Source organism: Pyrus communis, chromosome 1, assembly GCF_963583255.1.
Source record: "Pyrus communis chromosome 1, drPyrComm1.1, whole genome shotgun sequence".
NCBI lineage: Eukaryota > Viridiplantae > Streptophyta > Magnoliopsida > Rosales > Rosaceae > Pyrus > Pyrus communis.
In genome coordinates, this window is record NC_084803.1 from 36,674,699 (window position 1) to 36,697,001 (window position 22,303).

General features: G+C 38.6%; 1 protein-coding gene across 1 annotated transcript; it reads left to right on the top strand.

The window, feature by feature from the left end:
• Positions 1-6,475: 6,475 nt before the first annotated feature.
• On the top strand, positions 6,476-7,033 carry LOC137726804 (uncharacterized). Its single transcript, XM_068465768.1, has one exon. The coding sequence runs from the start codon at positions 6,476-6,478 to the stop codon at positions 7,031-7,033; it is 558 nt and encodes a 185-aa protein (XP_068321869.1).
• The last annotated feature ends 15,270 nt before the right edge of the window (positions 7,034-22,303 follow it).

Consider the following 22,303-nt stretch of genomic DNA (forward strand, 5'->3'; position numbering starts at 1 on the left):
ACAACTAGATTTGCATTCCTAAACCCTACTCTTTGTTGCTTTTACTTTGCCATGATAGTTATGTTTGTTAGTTGTGTTGTTTGCTTGTTTGTGTGTGAGTCTATGTTTGAAACATTGAGGACAATGTTTGGTTTATGTGTGTGTGTGTGTGTGTTGGGGGGGGGGGGGCAGGGGGTAAACAAAGTGCTTTTAATGAATTTTTGTCAAATTTTATGAATTTTCATAAGATTTTATCACCTATCACTTCAAATGTTGTTTGTCACTGTTTTTAAGTGTTTTTAGTGCGTTTTGAAGTGTTTTAGTGTGTTTTGAAAGGGAAATACGACAATTAAAAAAAAAAAATAGTTTTGTTTGTTTGTTTGTTTGTGTCTTAGGGTACCTTCCAACACAATAATGAGGATTTGATTTTTAATTACATGGCTGTTAAAGAAAGTTACAAACATGGATGGAAGTTTGATTTGCTCTTTGGTTTATGCTTAGTTGTAGTTGTCGTTTACGAATTCACATGTAATCACAAAGGAAAAAATCAGTTTTTGTAACATGCTTGAAGGAATGAACTCAATCTAACGCTACAAGCCCGAGAGACTTGAGTGTAAACGTTGTTTGGAGACTTATTAATTTGTGAATTCTTGTTTTCTAAAGTCATTGCATGATCTCATTATTTCTTTGCTTGGTTGCTACTTAGAATGCGTTTTCATCATTATAGTTCCAAATACTAGAACTCATGCCCATTTCATTCAAAGCATGATATTGATTGCATAACATACAATAAGATGAAGTTTTTTAGTTAAACCAGAGCCAAAAAGCCTTGTCCCTTTGCATTTGTATTGTAAGTTTAACCCCTTTGAGCCTTATTTAGCCTATTTTCTTTGTTAGCCATATTATCCTTACCTAGCTTAGAATAGGACTATCCATACCCTTGTTCTTAAAGGATAGCGAAGCATGACTTAGAAGGAATACCTTTTGATCTACATTTGGCAGAAAAACAAGTGTGGGGGAAGGAAAAGAACAAAGTAAAAAAAAAAAAAAAAAAAAGAAAGGAGTTGAGAAATAAGTGAGAATGAACTCACAAGTGTTTGTTGTTGAAGAATGGGTCCAAAAGTTTGAATATGGCCCTAAGTGTTGTGTGAATCTCCCATGAGTGTTAAAAGTTGATTTCTAAGGTGGATTCTAAGTGTTTATTTCATTATTTTTGCTTCCTATTGCTTTAAGAACCTTTGTTTATCCTTTACCTTTATTTCATAGCCATTACCTTAGCCCCGTTACAACCCTTAGACTTCTATCTTGATTATTATGTGTTTCAATATGTGGAGTTTGAAATTGGTATGAGCATATGGAATCCCTGGTTCTCGCTTCTAAGTAGTGGCATTCCGTTCATGAGATCCTATACATATCATATTAATAATTCCAGAAATTGCTTTCTTTGTTATAACATATGTGAGTGCTAGTCTACATGTTTACATCAATCTTCTCACATATACTTAGTGTAGGGACTGTAGTCAAAAAATCTGTGTGAAAATAAAGAGTATATCCGGTGAGGAATTGAGGGAATTCTCTAAGGCATGTTACTACATTCAAAATGTTGTTTTAATTGATTAAATGCGAGCTAGTGAGTGGTGACTATGGTTAAGTGTTTGCTCAAGTGTAAAGAGAACTAAAATCTATAGGAGTAGTGATTTTTAATATGTCATGTTCATTGGAAATCCCTGAGGCAATAGTTGCAAGGTCTAGATTGTGTTTTGTTTGTTTTGTTTTGCTCGAGAACTAGCAAAAGCTAAGTGTAGGGGAATTTGATAGGAGCATATTTATGAGACTTTGTTAGTTTAATTTCTTGCATTTAGTGAGTTAGTTTCTATTTATTATAGTAATTAAGCTATTTTCGTGTGTTTGTAGGTTCAAAGGGCTAAAGTGGCAAGAAAAGGTAAGTTGCAGCATTTTAGAGCAGTTTTGGGCTTGGAATGGATAACACATGCTTGGAGCAAGGTGGATGGAAGAAATTGAAGTTTAAGAAGGGCTAGGAATATGCTAAAGAGTTGAAGAAATTAAATCAAGAATTGGAAGACAAGCAATCAGCAAGAAAGAAGGAAACATGAGTCAAACTTCCTTATTTTGACTTAGTCAATCCTAATCTTTCCCTACTTATGTCCCAGCTGCCAAGAGGATTCAAAATCACATTAGGATACTTAAATATATGCTCTAGAAGGCCTAATCATTTTATAAGAGGGATGCCACACCTTTATTTTCCCTTTCCTTTCCTTGAAGCAAAACCTTTTCTCTCTCGGATTCTGAATTTAATTACCCTTTTTCGTTGAGTATTTGGAGTCCAATTCTTTCCCAAAAGCATTTAATTAATGCCTTACCCTTTTCTCCCTCGAATTATATGTTTCTGCCCCAAGAACAAAGGAGAATCCCTTCACCATTCAACCATTCAGCCATTCATCCCTTCCACACACACATCTACACCATACATTCATCCTTCCATCACTAAATTTCAAACCACCTATCCATCATAACCCAATATCATACACACACACCTTGTGCCTCAGATTTGCAAAGAGAAAGGAAGGAAGACCCTTGGACTCGTGCCTGCCATTCAAGATTGGATTGTTGGAACATTTTTAGGTGTATTCAATCTTTTGTTTTCAATGTTTAATCTAAGTTTTCTTTGTTTGATTGCGAACATGAGGAAATAATTTCATTTTGGCTAAAGGAGAATTCAAAGCCATGAACATATATGTAATATGAATTGATTTCATCCAATTATTGTTTCGTAAAACATGAATGTGATTTTCGTAACTGCTTGATTGATAACTTATTCCTGTATGATGATTAAGGATGCATACTTAGTTTGCATGCATGAATTTGATGCTAAAATATAAGGGATTTTTACCTAATCATTTTGAACTTATATTTGCAAGTAGTGGAGGTCGCGAATCACGATCGTTTTAAGTAAATTCCTGACATGAGTATCATGTTGTTCATAGTTACGAATGCCTTGTCAATGCTTATGATTTTCATAAAGCTTAATAATCTTTGATTGTATCTCTATTATGCTGTTCATGTAAGGAACTATTGAAGAATAATATGGATTGCCGATGCATATTCCATCCAATTCAATGACTTAAGGAAAATCTAAAGGTTAATTAGTTATGTTCATGGTTAATCTGGGGTGTTGAGATTCATGGTTTATTGGAATAATAATTGGAAATCGATTTGCATGCATATGTGTCATATGTGGAGAAGAACCCTCTAGCTAGCCACTCACCCATCAATTCACCCAAATTCGTATCAATTTACTTAGTTTCTACAGTTTGTTTGTTTTTACTTTAAATTCATCAAAAACCTAATCCCATTTACTTTGTTGTGTTAAATGAGTTAGAATCTGTCTAAACTTGTGTTTTTTTAGTGTTTTGAGTCAAAATTAATTCAATTTTCGTCCAAAGTAAGTCCTAATGTCTGTTTTGAGTCTTTTTTATTGTTTTATGCAGTTTTGAGTTTGATTAGCTTATTTTGAGTCATATAAATCTAGTTAAAAGTCTTAGAGTCTAGTTTTCTGTTTTTAAGTTGAGTTTTGAGTTCTTAAGTCAGTTTAGAGTAGATTAGCAATCCCTTCTATTCCCCGGCCTAGAACGATCCCTACTTACATCTTTACTACAATTCTCAATAAGAGGGTTTAATTTGTGTGCTAGTTTATAACACGTCAGGTCCTCGGCTTTGAGGTTGACCAGAACACAGGCATAGACATTGCCGACCTCCCTTTTTCCTTTGAAGACCTTCAGTATTTACGACATCATTTTGAAGTCTTTCAGCCATATCTTTCTTTGGCCTTATGGTCGATGAGAAGAATCGTGTGGCGCGATTGGATGCCTACTTAGACACAAATGATGCCTGAATTGCCTATGAAGAACGACTCTGTAAAACATTGCAGGTACAAAATCAGACCTCATCAACGAACAAGCTCGAGGACGACAGCCAGAATGAAATAGGTCCAGTCGATATGCCACAAGAGCAAGTACTCAATACTGTAAAAAATGATCAGGTCGATGATGCTCTATAGCATGATACTACACTTGACAACTCGGAGGACGATGACCAAGACCCAATGGGCCCTTCAGTCCTTGAAAATATAGAAATAAGCATGGTCCATGTTCTACCTGCTGAATTTCAACTAACCACACACCAACCAAATTTCTTGGATGGGGACGTAGTTGCCGAGGAAGTAACACAAGTCGATTTCATCGCCACCGAAAAAGATGGGCATGCCAGTAAAGATAAAAAACTTAAAGCAGCTATAGCCGTACTATTTCCCCACTCTTCTTCGGTTAATCTTCAACATTTGAAGCCGTTGTATGTTATGGCTCATATAGAAGGTTATCCAATCTCCAAAACCTTTCTCGATTGTGGGGCTACGGTCAATGTCATACTCGTATCCATCATGAAGGCACTACGACGATCTAACAACGAACTCATTCCATCAAGAATAACCATGAGTAGCTTTGTTGGTGACAAATTCCAGACCAAATAAGTGCTTCCTTTGGAGGTAAGTGTCGCAGGTCACAATCACATGACCGCCTTCTTTATCGTCAACTCTAAGATCGAATATAATGCATTGCTCGGTCGAGATTAGATCCATCAAACAAGTTGCATTACCTCTTCATTATATCACGTTCTTATCTTTTGGGACGGCAAATCAATTGTGGTTCATTTGGCCGACAATCAGCCGTTTGAAGCCAATATGATTTAGGAACGGTATTACGATAATCATGTCAGTTATATTACCCTACAGGGTTTGCACGAGGAAGGACGACCGACTAAAATTTCGATACAAAAAGCAATCAAGGTAGGCACCGAGACTGTCTATTAGGATTCGACGGGACTTGGGTTGGTTGATCTGATCACAAACACTGATATCTGAAGACAGCCAGGGCAGACACCGGGCCGTGGTTTCATTTACCATGGAACAACTGCTGGCCCATTGGTATGTTATTTCCAAGCAACCAAATTTGAGCATAAATCTAGTCGAATTTTTGGCTGAAGAAGACAACGGCCTAGTACTCTCACTAGACAAAGTTCAGGTTGCACCAGGCGAGCTCGAGGATAATCAACCTCAAGTCAAGTCAAAGATCCTTTGTTAGAATGGTCGAAGACCCACGACCTTTATTCGTTAGTGCTTTGTTACCCCAACATGTAAAAACCGAGCTTTGTAATTTGCTCAAAGAATTTAAGGATTGTTTTGCTTGGAGTTACCATGAGATGCCTGATTTAGATCGAACATGAATTACGTATAAAACTTGGTTGTAAACCATTTCACCAACCACCTCGACATTTCTCAACCGAAGTACAGCTTAGCATAATAGATGAACCCATTCGACTTTTAAAGGCTGGGTTTATTCAGACAGCTTAATACGTCGAATGGTTGGCAAACATCATCCCAGTTTTAAAGAAAAATGGTGCTTTGCATAACTGCATCGATTTTAGAAATTTGAACCTTGCAACTCCCAAAGATGAATATCCAATGCCAATTTCATATTTGTTAATTGACACAGTAGCCAACCACGAGATCCTATCCTTTATGGACGTACATGCTGGTTATAACCAAATTTTCATCGCCGAGGCTGATGTTGATAAGACCGTTTTCCATTACCCGAGGGCAATTGGCACATATGAATGGGTCGTCATGCCATTCGGCCTCAAGAATGCCAGTGCCACATACCAACGAGCCATGAATACTATTTTCCATGATTTGCTTGGTACTACCGTCGAAGTATACATTTATGATGTTGTAATCAAATCACAACATTGGCAGACACATTTGGATGATCTTCGTTAGGCTTTCCTACGTATGCGCCAACACAACCTTAAAATGAATTCCGCCAAATATGCTTTCGACCTATCAGAATTTTTTAGGATTCCTTGTACATAATCGTGGTATTGAGGTAGATGAAAATAAGGCTCCAACAATCATCAATGCTCCACCCCCGATGACTAAGAAACAACTACAGTCATTGCTAGGCAAGATTAACTTCCTCCGACGATTCGTTGCCAATTCGGCGGGAAAAATGAAAGCCTTCTCCACGCTCTTGAAACTTAAGGATTCTGACATCTTCGAATAAGTGCAGAACACTAAGAAGTGTTTACCCAGATAAAGGTCTGACTCCACCTGTCCTTGTCCCACCACGATGTGGCAGACCTCTCAAACTGTACATCTCAGCAGCCAAAGAATCCATCGGATGCCTCCTTGCACAAGACAATGATGCTGGGCGAGAATAAGCCATTTTTTTATCTTAATCGAAATCTCAATCCACCGGAGATTAATTATTCTGTCGTTGAGAAGCTCTGCCTAGCCTTATTTTTCAGCACATCAAAACTTAAACATTGCATGCTCCCATCGGTCACTTAGGTCATTTCCCAGACCGATGTTATTCGTTATATGCTTACTCGGCCGATAGCAAAAGGCCGAATCGAAAAATGAACAATGGCACTGTCTGAATTTAGTTTACAGTATGTGCCCCAGAAAGCTATCAAAGACCAAGCGTTGGCAGATTTCTTGGCTCAACATCCCTCACCATACGGTTTTGGGGGCAATGATGTTGAAATCGGCATGGTAGAAACACGTGACAATTACTGGACGATGTACTTTGATGGCTTTAATACTTCAGTCTCATCTGGTGTAGGGATTATTATTCAATCCCTAAATCACAACCGTTGGTATTTTTCTCTCAAGTTTGATTTCAACTGTAGTAATAATCAGGCTGGATATGAAGCCCTTATCATCGGCCTTGGTGTCCTACACGATTTGAGAGCAACTCGTGTCCTTATTCTCAGAGATTCCGAACTTGTGATTAACCAACTTAATGGGACTTATCGTTGCATAAGTTGCACTCTGGCGCACTATCGCAAGGTGGCCAACTATTTGACTGAGTCTTTCGACGGCGTTACTTTCAAACATATTTCACGCGTTCGAAACACTGACGTGGATGAATTAACTCAAATAGCTTCCGGAGCGCAACTCCTAGGGGCCAAAGTAGGCTGAGAAATACCTATGTCACGATGAGCACAACTAACCTTGGTTAATCACCAAGTTCTCCAACACGATTGCATGGTTCGTACACGAGTCATGGCCTTACCCTCGTTGTTAGAGCGGAATGACCCTATGGAGGTTTGCGCAGTCGAGGTAATACGAGATGACTGGAGAAAATCAATTATACGGTATCTCGACAATCATAATGGCAAACATGACCGTAAAATAAGGGTTCATGCCACGAATTATGTAACATACGAAAATAAGTTGTATCGCAAAGGCGATGATGGTTTATTGTTACTATGCCTCGGCCCGCAGAAGGCTGCTCTAGCAATCACAAAGGTTCATGAAAGAATCTGCGGGGCTCATCAATCCGGACGAAAGATGCGATGGTTACTTTGTCGACACGGTTATTTCTGGCCGAGTATATTGAAGGATTGTATTGAGTTCACACGAGGATGTGTACAATGTCAAATTCATGGGCCTATACAGAGAGTCCCGGCAGAATCACTCATTCGGTCACCAAACCATGGTTACTCAAAGGATAGGCCATGAATGTAATCGACAAAGTTATACCGTCTTTTGGGTCAGCAAAGTATGCATAGATACTCGCCGCAATAGACTACTTCACTAAATGGGTCAAAGCCAAGTCATATGCTGATTTAACTTCTATAGAAATTGTAATTTTGTAAAAGAGAACGTCGTGACCAAATTCGGCGTACCATAAACAATAATAACAGATAATGGTACGATCTTTACATCCGATAGGTTTAAGGAGTATAAGGCAAATCTAAAAATTCAACTCGAGCAGTCTGCGCCTTATTACCCGCAGATTAATGGACAAGCCGAAGCAAGTAATAAAGTTTTGATCAGTATTATCGAAAAAATGCTAAAAGAAAGGCATGGTTTGTGGCATTTAAAGTTAAACGCAGCGTTATGCGCTTATTGAACTTCATTTCGATCAACCACCGTAACGACTTCATACACATTAACCTATGGACATGACACGATGTTACTGGTCGAGCTAAGTATAAACTTGTTGCGAGTAATTGAACAAAGTAGTTTACTAAGTGCCGAGTACAATCAGGCCATGAGACAAGAGTTAGAAGACTTGGAAGAAATTAGGCTTAACATGTATAATTTATTGGTGGCACAGGAGAAAATTGTCCAGCGAGCCTACAATCAGCGAGTCTGACAAAAAATGTTCGGAGAGGGAGAATTGGTTTGGCAAACTGTGCTACCTGTAGGAATTAGAGACCCCAGGTTCGGCAAATGGTCACCGAATTAGGAAGGACTGTTCGTCGTTCACAAAGTTCTAGGTAAGGGGACATACCTTAAGGATCAGACTGGTTTGATTCACAAATTGCCGATCAACGGAAAATTTTTAAAGAAATACTATCCAGTCACTTGGGAAATGCGAGAATAAAAGATCATCTCATTAATCTTGAAAAAGGGCGTACAAGTAAAGTTACAAAAGATTCATAAGGCCAAAATCCTAAGGGGTCGAAGGAAGGAAAGCTTCAAAAGTGGCCTTCAATTCCAACCATATTACTTCACCCATTCTGATTTCAGCCTGCCTCGTCCTTCTATTAAGCTGAAGGTGTTAGATCTACTTTACGCCAGCCGCGAAGTCTGTCAGTCGAGCCTTATGCACTTCAAAATCCTTTTCAAGTTCTGACGCGACAGCCGACCTTTGCCGTTGAAGCTCAGAAATTTGACGTTGAAATTCGGCAATTTGATGATCAATGTCGGCCAACCACGTTTTCTTTGCTTTTATGGCCTTAACCTCCGGCCGACTAGTTTTATGAGCAATCATTGCAACTTTTAGGTCGTCCTCGGACCGAATAGCCTGTTCAAAAATAGTAAAGTATTGCCGAGTCCGTTCCAGAAGATTGGATAAATGGACAGACATTTTCGGTACTCAGCAAACCACCAGCTGCAAGATCGTTTAGGCACTCTCTTATAGAGTCGAGGCCTTTACATCGAATGACTAATGATGCAAAAAGGGATAGGAGTTCCTGCAACTCGGCCAACGCGGCAGATAACCTGGTTACTCCAGAAGTATTCGAAAGGAGAGCATCGAGCTTAACTTTCCATGAAGGTTACACATAAAAAAAAATTTTAGGCAAAAGAAAAATCGTAAAGAATAGTCACGAGAAAATTTGTTTTAGACCTACCGAGATGAGAGATCACTGCTTGAACCCAGAGAGCTTAATGGCCGAGCCTAGTGTTTAAGACTACTTCTCAGTTCATGCGGCCAATGAAGGTTATCTACCTTCGACGGCCACTAAGGTGGCCAGGAACTGTAGATAACACCCTTCGGCGCATAAAATTTTTGGTGAAATGAATAATCAGGCACCTGGCATTTAATATTTTTTGGTTTAGAATTTTAATAGTAAAAAGTAATGAGAGAAAGGAATTGAGTCTTACAAAAGCCAAAGTAACTTCTTGAGGAGGAATGCTAAGGTCTTGATCCTCCGGATGGATTGGTGTCTCCGCTGTCGCTTCAGGCTCGAGAAAAGGCCCTTTTTCGCGATCGATTACAAGAGGATTGACCTCGTTAGTCATTTCCATCACAAGTGACGGATTAGTGGCTGGGGGGTTAGTTGGTCGAGGACGACTCATTAGCAGGATTTCTTCGCTGTCGTCGTCCTGAAATGAGAGAAATTAGCATCCGGAATTTAATTTAAAAAAAAAATTCAGAAACATAATCATACCTCTTCCTCCAGAATGACCATTGGTTTTGGATGTGAGGGGGGAGAATTTTGTCGGCTAAGGTGGCCACTTCATCCAAGACAGGGGCAATAGTCGGCCCTGGAAGTGTAGGTTCCTTGACTACCGAAGCAACGGTTGGCTCGACCATAATGTGGTGAGCAGGATGAACCTCAGGTGCCTGACCAATGAGAGGGTCTGGTTGCATGACCGTCTAAAAAGCTAAAATCAAATCAGATCAGAAAAGAGTTTAAACAAACTGCCAAAGTGAAACAATAGATGCAGACAAATACCTTAAGCTGTCTCGGTGAAGGTGTCGGTACTAAGGGTTTTAGGGACAATAGGCCGGAGACGGAATTTTTTGCACCTCTCTTAAAATTCATGTGCTGCCTCCTTTCATTCTCTCTCTGAAGAACTAAAGAGGCATCATCAGCTTAGGAGGGAGCGGGAAGTGAGTAGAGGCATCGGGCAACCTTGGAGGTAACCGAGTTGCCTAGCAGTGAAATGAGGATAATAGACTTCCCAGTTCACTCAACAAATATCACAGCCGAAGGGAAGGTCGCATATTTACACGAACGACCCCCAACTTTGGCGAAGATCAGCATCTTCAGTTTCACTCCACACTGACGATGGAAGCCTAACAAAAGAAGGGCACTTTTGACGACGACATATTAGAAATTCGTCGTCAGATAAGTCTTCTAAGTCGAAGAAGAATTTGGAAGCTTCTTCGGCTTAGTGAGGAGGTATCGGTCGAGAAACTGAAGACTGAGCATTTCAGTGGATTGGAAGTTAAGGAGTTTTGGTTGAAGGGCGGCAAAATAGACCTGCAGCCAGAATTGGAAAACCCAGAAAGGGTCGTTCTAGTGCGGATGAATTTTGTTGATGGTCGTTTCGGCCAGGCAGTGCAAGAGGTTGGCGAGGACAGCCGAACTAAGAGCCAAGGTATGACCACTTGCCAGAGTTTCAACTACCGGCATATTCTCGACCAACCACTTGTTCCACTTGGTACAACAAATAAATTTATTATACCAGTAAAGTTGGAAGGGTTTGTGCTTCCTCCAAAGGTTTTCTTCCTCTCGGCTAGCAAAATGAAGGATGAGGGTATTGTAGTTGAAGAAGTTCTTGTGTAGCTTCTGAATTTCTTCTCTCAAAGGTTCTTGACCTTCTTTGCTCAGCACCTCAACAACCCATTCGTCGTATAATGCTTTGAGGTCAAAGATTAGACGGGTACCTAGAAAGGGCAGCATCAACTGGGAGGCCAGAAAGGGAGGTCCCAAGGATGGCTGAGACGTTAAGGATAGTGAGGTCGATAGGGCCAAGGTGAAGAAGCATAGTGCTGGTGGCCGAGCACCAGAAGCTCAAAGCTACCATGAAAAGCTCTTTTTCCAATTCAATTTCCATGGTCGAGAGTTTAATGGCATCATAGATACTACGAGTCTTTCATTCTTGGGCAAAGATTTTTTCCATCTGTTCGACCCAAGCTGCCTAAGCTGCGGTGGTCGAAGGCCAGGCTCTTTGGGGCTTGAACCTTGAGGAGGATGGTGATGGACGATGGCATGAGGTCCTTGAAAAGTGGACCCAAGATCTGGTGGGAGGCAGTTAAATCACCTTCTAAGCGCAGAGTCTTGATGGCGCTTCGATCAATGAAGCCCTGGCATTTGTTACACTCGTCAGAAAGCTTGGAAATGAAAGAAGCCATTGATGAGGACTCGAAGAGTTTCTAGGTTGAGAGTTTTTGGGTTTTCTAGGATCGAAGGCAAAAGGGCAAGAAGGGTTCAGGATTTCTAAAAGCGTAAAAGTTTTGAGTAGAGGATAACAGAGTATTTATATGTGTTTTGGTGGAAGATCAACGGTTTTTGGAAAGGTAAAAACAACCGGTGGATTTTATAATCATGATGAGAATTCAAAAAATCCAGGCAAAGAGACCGAAAAACTCGCGGATTGAGGGTGCACGTTTACGTGTGACGACGGATTTAATAGTGAAGAAACGTTTCGGTGGTAACACGTTTCAAGGGTCATTATTGATGGCAGACAAGTAGGCTTAGGAGTCGCCACATGGCAGGAATTAAGATTATGCAATCATGCTTTATAAATGCACCTCAGTGATGGGATACTCGGGACTTTTCGTAGTCTTCCAAAGATAAGTTAAGGTTTGATTTCACTTCTTCAAGGTTGAAACCCAACCAAATGGTTTTAAGCCAAAGACCTCAGAAGCGAGGGGGCAATGTTTAGGCCCAAAATATTGGTGTGGGCCAAGTTAGGAGTTGTTCTCGGCCTGGCAGTATGGTTCTAGAATTATTGCGAATTCTATTGGGCTATTCAAATGAGATTGGCCAAGTCCTAGTATGAGGAGAATTGATGGAAAGTCGAACCCTAGCATGATAAGGAGTCTCAATGGGATGAGGATGCTAGGATTTAAGAAATGAATGTGGCCGGATAAAGAGTTTGATTCAACGTCCTAATCGAGGAAGGATTGGCCAAGAGTTAGTTGGATTAGGATAAAGAATCTTAATCCGAGTATAGTTCTGGCTCGTTCGTGACGAGATTGGCTGCTATAAATAAGAAAGGGATGCATCATTCTAAAAGCCCTCCAATTGAACACACAAAATGCCCTGCGCAAACTCTCACTCTACGCGAAATCTCTCAACAACCTTGAGATTTTTATTTCTTTTTCTGCTAACACACCTTCAATTTGGATAAAAAGCATTGTGTAGGCAACCAGTGACACCTTCAGTTTGGATAAACAATACTGTTATCGTAGAATTAGCCGTATACGGAGCACCTTCAGTTTGGATACACAGCACTGCGTTGAGGCCGACTGGGTTATCTATCTAAGTCTCGGTCGAGAAGGATTTGCAAATTTTTATTGGCAGAGGTCATCTCATTAGCCTTCTTGGTGAAGTGAAGTGTTACAAGTTACTATATTCAGCACATTGAAAGCTGAATTTAATATTGAACTGCAGAACTAGCAACCTTGTCTTCAGGCTTTAAAACTCGAAGACCGAGACATATTCCTTCCTCGGCCGCTAATAGAAGCATATTTATGCGACTTTGATAGCTTATTTCCTTGCATTTAGTGAGTTAGTTTCTATTTATTATAGTAATTTAAGCTATTTTCGTCTGTTTGTAGGTTCAATTGGCTAAAGTGGCAAGAAAAGGCAATTTGGAGCATTTTAGAGCAGTTTTGGGCTTGGAATGGATAGCACATGCATGGAGCATTATCGATGGACGAAATTGAAGTTCAAGAAGGGCTAGAATATGCTAAATAGATGAAAGAATTAATTCAAGACAAAGAAGATATGAAGTTCAACAAAGAAAGAAGGAAACATGAGCCAAACTACCTTATTTTGTCTTAGTCAATCCTAATCCTTCACTACTTATGTTCCAGCTGCCAAGAGGATCCATAATTATATTGGGACACTTAAATATATGTTCTAGAAGGCCTAATCCTATTCCAAGAGGGATGTCGCACCTATCCTTCTAGAAATCCCTTTCCCTTGCCGTACAAGGCATTCCCCTTTCCCAATTCCTTGCGTAAATCCTTTCCCTTTTCCCTCTAAGGTCTGCCGCATCTTTCCTTCCCTTTTCTCTCTAGGATTTTGATTTTATTTACCCTTTTTCCTTGAGGATTTTGGGTCCAAATCTTTGCCAAAACATTTAATTAATGCCATGCTTTTAGAGGATTTTGGGTCCAAATCTTTCCCAAAACATTTAATTAATGCCATGCTTTCTCCCTAAAATAAATACATTTTGCCGCAAGAAAAAAGGGACCATTCATTGATCCAACCTTCTATCCTTCGCCATAATTCGTACCAGCCATCCATCACAAACCAGAACCAAATTTCATACACAAACACTTATGCCGCAGCCTTGCAAAGAAAAAGGAGAGAAGACCCTTGGAGCCGTCCCTGCCATTCAAGTTTGGATAGTTGAAATGTTCTTAGGTGTATCTTTTGTTTTCAATGTTTAATTTTAGTTATCTTTGTCCGATTGTGAACATGAGGAACTAAACTCATTTTGGCTAGAAGAGAATTCAAAGCCATGAACATATATGTGATATGAATTGATTTCATCCAATTATTGTTTCGTAAAATATGAATGTGATTTGCTTAATTGCTTGATTGTTAATTATTCTTGTATGTTGATTAAGGATGCATACTTAGTTTGCATGCATGAATTTGATGCTAAAATATAAGGGATTTTCACCTAATCGTTATGAACTTATATTTGCAAGTAGTGAAGGTCGCTAGTCACAATTGTGTTAAGTAAAATCCATGGCAGGAGTATCATGCTTTTCATAGTTACGAATGCCATGTCAATGCTTATGATTTCCATAGAACTTAATGATCTTTGATATGTATCTCTATCATGTTGTTCATATAGGAAACTTGATAAGAATAATTTGATTGCGTTGCTAAGTCCAATTCAATGAAATTAGGGAAATCTGAGAGTTAATTTGTGTTGTTCACGGTTAACTTGGGGCATTGTCGTTCATGGTTTATTGGAATAATAATTGGAAATTGATTTGTATGTATATGTGTCATGTGTGGAGAAGAACCCTCTAGCTAGCATATCACCCATCAATTCACCCAAATTTGTGTCAATTTACTTTGTTTATGCATTTGTTTGTTTAAGTTTTAAATTCGTCAAAACAACCCCCCCCTCCTTTAATATTTTGTGTTTACTTAGTTAGAACCTGTTTAAATTTGTTTCCTTTAGTGTTTTGAGTCAAAGTTAAGTTAGAATTCATCCACAATCACCCTTAGCCTTCTGTTTTGAGTCAATTTGTTTGTTTTGTGTTGTTTTGAGTCATTCTAGTTTCTTTTGAGTCTTTATAGTCTAGTTTTCTGTTTTTGAGTCTAGTTTAGTGTAATTGAGTCTAATTTGAGTAGATTAGCAATCTCTCATAATCCCTGGCCTAGAACGATCCCTACTTATCTATACTAAAATTGTCAAAAAGAGGGTTTAATTTGTGTGTTATTTTATATCGCATCAGCTGCAGTCGCAAGGTTAAGAAGTTAGCAGCGCGCTCAACGCAACATCAACATATTTTACTCCTTAGCCGAGCTCGACCAACGAGTTAGCACACCCCGCACACAACCAAAAGACGTAGTTAGCTTATTAATTACTCGGCCTGCGTGCTTAGAGTATGCTAGATACTTTCATTAATCTAGCGAGAGTGTCGAGATCACATATACCAGCTACGAATGTGCCTGCAAAGATGGTTGTACCAAATGTACGATAGACATTCGTCTTGGAGGCCCAGGATACCAATTTGGCCGATCCACGTATTTTGGCGGCTAGCCAATCTTTTTTCCCTACCTAAAAATGTGGCAGACCTCTTGGTTCAAAGGATTCACAACCCTGAAAGAAGAAAGCGACGACATAGGTTGTTAAGCCTACCATGAATCTGACCATCACCTACTCATTTTATCCAACGCATGAAGAAATGCTAGATTATGGAAACGTCCAGGAAGAAACAAATCTACCTCTCGAAAATCGAGAGATTTCAGTCTGCTATGCTAGCTTGGATGATGTTTAATGTAGAAATAAGGTGATAATCGATGATGCAATAGCTATTGATATCATGTTGAGCAATGACATTAAAACTCATTCTGTTAATGAATGACAACATAGAACTAATTGATCAAACTGGAAACAAGTTATCTAAGTAGAACTCGATTTGCTTGCGAAGCGTAAGATGTTTGGGCCTGTAGCTCATACTCCTCTACATGTAAAGCCCGTCCGCTACAAATGGATTTTCATTTGGAAACGTAATGAGAAGAACAAAATAGTGCATTACAAAGATTGTCTTGTTGCATAAGGCTTCTCACAACACCCTGGGATTGACTATGACAAAACTTATTCACCCGCTATGGATGTGATTACTTTTTGCTACCTTATCAATTTGGAAGTTTTTGAAAAAGTGAGTATTTGTGTATCTCTATGGGGAACTTGATATGGAAATCTATATGAAAATTTTCAAATGACTTACATTGACTAGTTCAAATAGTTCTAGATCATGGAACACGCTCTCCATTTGGCTGAAGTGTTCACTCTATAAATTGAAGCAATTCGGGCAGATATGGTATAACCGTCTGAGTGAGTATTTGACAAGTCAGGGATATGTGAACCATGAACTATGCCCATGCATGTTCATTAAGCAGTCACATTCATTGATAATTGAAGTATGAATCAAATGATCTTCGGCTCTGAAAACTCCGAGACCAGGTTGCGTCTTTTGCGATTGTTGCAATTTATGTTGACGGCATAAATCTCATTGGAATTCTTGAAGACCTTGAGAAATCTGTCACGCACCTAAAGTCGAAATTTAAAATGAAAATTCTTGGGAAAACCTGATATTGTCTCGGTCTTGATATAGAGTATTGTTCGGATGGAATCCTAATACATCAATTGAAATACACCCAAAAGGTGTTGCGGTGTTTTAATGAGGATAAAGTGAAGCCTTCAAGTACTCCTATGTTCATTCGATCGTTAGATGCAAAACGAGATCCCTTCTGTCCGAATGAGGATGAAAAAGAGATTTTGTACCCCGAAGTTCCTTATCTAAGTGCGATAGGTGCTTTATTGTACTTAACTCCTTACACTAGACCCGACATCTCATTCACTGTTAATCTTTAGGCAAGACACAATAATGCACTGACATGCAGACGCTGGATTGGTGTTAAAGACATCTTCTACTTAATCTCATGAAATGGAAATGATTGGGACAATGGTTGAGTATAAATTCATGTTGTGCTGTGATCTTCCTCTTTTAGGGAAGTGAACTTTATGAATTGAATGATCTATCACGCTTCAGGTCAAAACAGATTGATTGGATATGCATTGATGTACTAAATCGTCTAATATGGGCAGTACATCCTTCAGGGATGTTGACTCAACGTCTGTTAAGTACGTCTATCCTTCCAGGCATGTTTGCAGCTGGTATATGATCTCGTCACTTTAACTAGATCAAAGGAATACAGCTGGAGTAACATTCTAAAAGCTAGAATACATATCACTTGCTTAACATACTTGTGCAGTATAAGGATAGAGATGAGACATAGTGGGCAACATTCATGCATATTGGCGTAGTTCTACAAGAACGTTAACGTTCTTATCTCCCCCTAACGACGGGAAGACTGTCTCATTGAAGTGACAATCCGTAAAATGAGCCGTAAAGATATCGCTTGTAAGGGCTCTAAGAAACCTAGTGCAAAGGAGAATCATAATCGACAAAGATTCACATCCTTCTTTGAGCACCCATATTGGTACATTATGACTGCGCAACTTAACACATGGAAAGCACATCCAAAATGCGTAAGTACAAAACGTTAGGTTCGTACGCAGTAACCAATTGTAACGTCAAAAATGATTGGGTAGCAATGGGCCTCAAGACAGACCAACATAGCTGCATTGCATGGCCCTAGGTAGAAATCGAAAACCTTGGTGTGTTCACCAACAGTTCGCACCTACTGATGATTTTCTCGGCTACATATCCGCAATGACAATGATGAACTTTCATTATTAACTACTTACCAACTTACCAATCATATACAGATGCTTATCAAACAACGATTTATTGAGAGAGAGAGAGAGAGAGAGAGAGTAACTGTGCTCTGGATTTTCAGAACCATTGACAAAGACTAATTTAGATGAGAACAAAGTAGAGTGATGGAAATCATGTAAACAACATTGGCCTTGTGAACCATATTGTATCAGCTCGAGATACAAGTTTGGTTGCTTCGTTCCCATAACTCCTTTATATATAATGCGATGTCTAAACGCTTTTACATTTTTTTTTTCAGAATAATGTTAGGGAGATCAAATTTTTTAAACCAAATAATGTGGTTGTAGATGGTTGGATGATTAATTAAGTGTCGATTAACATATTTTTCTTCTTATTGGTGACATATCATTTGGTTTGTAATTTGGTTTAAAAAATTTGGTCTATCTAACATTTTTTTTTTTTTGGTACAAGTACTTATTAACCTAGAACGGACCAAGTCAAGGGTTTTGTCCATTATGATTCTATGAGTTTTCCAATCGTCCATACATAAGATTATGCCATCAGAAATTTCTTATATGTATGTGATTCGGATCCCCGTCTCAAATTTAGACTAGTAAATAAAATTCGAGATGACAATATATATATATATATATATATATATATATATATATATATATATATATATATATATATATATTAAGGTACAGAAATACTAAGGCTATCTCCTTTTCAAAGGTTGGAAATTCTAAAATTTAGCCCCATATTTTCTGCTATTTCTCTATACATATGAGGTTAGGAAGTATTTTGCTCCAAGCATAAGGTACCTATAATTCTCACCTTAACTTTATAATTTGTTAAACTTTTGTATTTCTTTGAATTTTGTTTTTTGCTAACAATTTTGGAATTATTTTTTTATAATCTTTGTTTTTTTTGTACGAACATTTTGATGTAGAAATGTTGTTGAGATATTTTTTAGTTTTTAATGGATAAGTGCACAAATGGATGGGTAGTTATAGAATTTTGGAGAAGTTTTGGTGTTGGATCTAATTTGGATTAATTAATGTTTTACAGAACCAAATGTAACGACCCGTCCCTAATTATTATGATTTTTATAATTTTAAAAAGTGAATTTACGAAAATGCTCTTCGAGCCAAAGTGTTGACTTTTTTTACTAGCGTGTCATGTCACGTAAAGTTCATTTTCTTGGCGTATTCTCGTAGTACTCGTCGTTACGGACCCGTGGGCGCAAACGGAGCGCAATTTGGAGTTATAACGAACGAGGTATTAACATTTAAAGTCAGGGGCATTTTAGTAAATTGATTATTTTCTAGAAAGCTCCAAATTTTTGGAGCTTAATCTGGACAACCACGTGTGTGGGCCAGATTTAAAGAAAGAAAAGTTGGGCGGTGGAGATGAAATACAAACAAGAGAAAGGAGGGGCAGGACGCCCAATCTAAAAAAAGAAGAGAAGAGGCTGGGCAATAAGGAAATGAGGAAATGAGAGAAAGAGGATGCAGCCAACCCAGAGCCCACACGACCCGGTTCCTGACCCGATGATAGACCTGGTCTTCTTCACCATTTTTCGTAGAGATTTTGGCCAAAATTTGACGAATTACACCGACACTCCTCTTATAATCAACTCCATGACCCTTCTTCCTCCTTTAAAACTCAATATTTGATGTGTTTTCATCCAATTTGGTGAAGAACGGCGTTAGGTGCGCCAAAGGTTACATGGTAGCGATCCGCCATTTCTGAAGTAAATCTCATCAACCACCACCATCATTAGACTCCTCTTGAGTTCAGGAATGAAGCCCAAGGGTTTGTTAAGGTGTTGGAGTGAGTTTGGAGGCCGAATCAAGAATCACCCCTTATAGGGTTTCCAGTGGGTTTTCGTGAAATTGGGACATTTACCGACCAAATTGGCTTTAGTCACAGGTATGAAAGTTGTTCTATTCATTGAGATCTTCATTTTTGTGAAGTTTGAAATGTTTTAGAAATAGATAAATTTTTCGGCGAGTCGGGGCGACCGACTGCCACCTACGATAGCGCATGGGCCGAGACGTCCCCTAACCTTCCCAAGCTAAATTTGAATACCCTAGTTCCATTGGTGAAGTCCGATTAACGAATTCCTATCATTTGAACGTAGTTCCATTAAGGTCTGCCGCTTGATTATTATAGCGATCAACGATCGGACCGTTGGATTATTACCAAACTTTGATACATTATAATACGTAATATTTGAGGATATTAGAAACTTATGGATCGGGAATCCTATGTATGGATCTTCCTGAATAGGATATGTAAGTTATATGTTCTATTGATAAGAATTCTAAGACATGATTTGATAATTGTTCTAGGCGCTGATCGTTCGTGATGCCTTGATGTTTGTGCTAGGGAGTTGTAATGCAGACTCCAGGTGAGTGGGCTTTTGGTTTTCTTTATTTACATATATATGCTTTACATTTTCCCAGAAACTGTTTTAAACCAACATATTCTTCTAAATGCCATGTCATGCTTGCTATTGTATATGCATTGATATGTATATGCATGCTATTGTATGACGCTGCGGAGGCCAGGTAAGTTTCAGGTGAGCACTGTATGATGTTCGTGGTTGCATTGGTTATGGTTATACGTAGAGACATGTAGAGCTCATTATCCTGCACCCCGTGTTAATGCTCCCGCCTGTGGCTAGGGCACAGTCCTTCACGTGATGTTCACCTCCTGCACCGCACGCTCACCTTGGATCTAAGTTTGGTTGACAGCCCTGTTGTACAGACCACATTAGGTGGTTTCGACTCGTAGGTGACCCACGATTATTCGCATAACCTTCACGTGATCGTAGCACTTGAGCGTACTTATTTACACCCAGCCCTGTCGTACAAACGGTAACAGCTGGTTCCGACTCGTGTATGAGCTATAGGTTCAACCATACAGATCACGTTAGGTTTGCATATCATTTTACATTGATTTATTTCACCTTGCTTACTTATTTCATTGCTGAGATATTATTATTTCTGGGAAATTATACGGGTTTTACGGCGAGGGGTTATAATGTTTTCAAAATGTTTTTATTAAAAACTTTATTTTCAGGCTCACTCACCTTTGTTTTTGCGCCCCTCTAAGTTTTAGCTGTTGAAAGTCCGTATCGACGAGGATTCTTGGCAAATCTCAGTATAGGTGGCAAACTCCGAGGGTATGATCCTTGATGAGTCCATTTTATACCATATATTTTACCCTAATCTTAGTATTAATTTATTGGTTATTTTGGTAGAACCTTGATACTTTGTTATGTATTTTTAAGGGTAAAGTACAAAAAACTACCTCAACTATTGGTGTCACAACACTTTCGACCTCATCTTTTAAAATTGACAATGTCATACCTCATCTTTCGAATTTGGTCCAATGTTATACATTCCGTTACTTGGCCGTTTACTTTTCAGTTAAATGCTGACGTGGTTTGATTCGGGACCCACTTTCTATTAAAAATTAATAAAATATTATTAAAACTAAAAAAAAATTATTTAATATTTTTTAAAATAATAAAGAAAAGTAAAAAAAAAAAAATATAATCCCTCTGTTCGTCTGTTCCCCCCCCCCCTCTCTACCCATCTTCATCTTCTTCCCTTCTTAATCTTCAACCAAAAAAATTTTTTGAAAACCCATCAAACCCCCCCTATGGAAGAAGAAGAAGAGGAGGAAAAAAAGGAGAAGGAGGAAGAAAAACAAAATTTGAAAACCCATCAACCCACCCCCAAAAGAAGAAGGAGAAGGAGAAGGAGGAAGAAAAAGAAGAGGAAGAAAAGGAAAAGGAGGAAGAAAAACAAAAAAAAAATATTTGAAAACCCATCAACCCCCCTCTGCGAAAGAAGAAGGAGAAGGAAGAGGAAGAGGAAGAAGAAGAGGAAAAAAAGGAGAAGGAGGAAGGAAAAAAAAAATTTGAAAAAAAAAATTTATTTTCTGACGATTAAATAAAGGAACAATGTGCGTTGCTGGAAAGTGACGTTTCAGGACTTAAATTGCATTTTTGGAGCCCAGGATGACCTCAGATGGGTTCATGGCTTTCTAGAGAAGTGTTCAGAATAGTCCAAGCTTTAGATCCAGCTATTTTGGGCCAGTTTTGGAGCTGATTTAGGTCCAAAACGTGGCTATGCAGATTTTTGAGCGAATTTACCGAGTTAAATTAGGATTATGTTTCCTATTTTATTTTAATTTACTAGGTTTCCTAGTTTTATTCTAAGACCTTTTGCTCGGAGGATTTTAATTAGAGTAGTATAAATAAGGTTTGTTAGCCATTAGGGTTCTTTACGCAACATGGGGGGGGGGAGAACACAATACTTTGGCTTTGGAGAGCTTTTAACGATTCAAGTTTATTTTCAAGGTGTTTTCTATCCATGTTTTTAATAATATTTTGTTTTATGGTTGTTAGTAACTAGTTTCGTTTGCTAGGGCGAGGCCACGAGCCCTAGCAAAAATATGTAGTTTGTTTTCAATTTACTTCTGATATTATGCATGCAGGTTTTGAATTGTTAATCACTGTGCTTTAAACTATCTATTTGTCTTGATGATTGGCCACCATTAGGATATTTAGAAAAGTAATTTGATGCAATTTTGGCGGAGGGCTATCCATGAAATTGGCGCTGGCTTCTTGTGGTTAATATGTGTAACTTCTTAGGATGGACGACACATCTTAAGGGTTGTATGGTTTTTCAAAAGGTTTTCACAAAACATAATGAGTCTTGCATGTTCCCATTCGATCTAGACGCCACAGACGGGTTGTATGTTAGATATACGTTCTATATTGGAGGTTCCAAGTAGGGCATACTTTAGGAAAACCTAACCTTCAAAATATGCATGTGTAATTCATAAGGAATTAGAAGAACTACGTAGGATTGTTAAGGTGACGGTTGAACCCTAGGTTTTACAAATTGACTTTCTTTAAATTGTTCTCTAGTTAATTTCTTTAATTGTTTTATTTTAAAATTCGTTTTTATTATATTAAATTCTAGAATCAACATTTTCCAAACTTTGTTTTCAATAATTAATTAAGAGTTGGTTTTAAA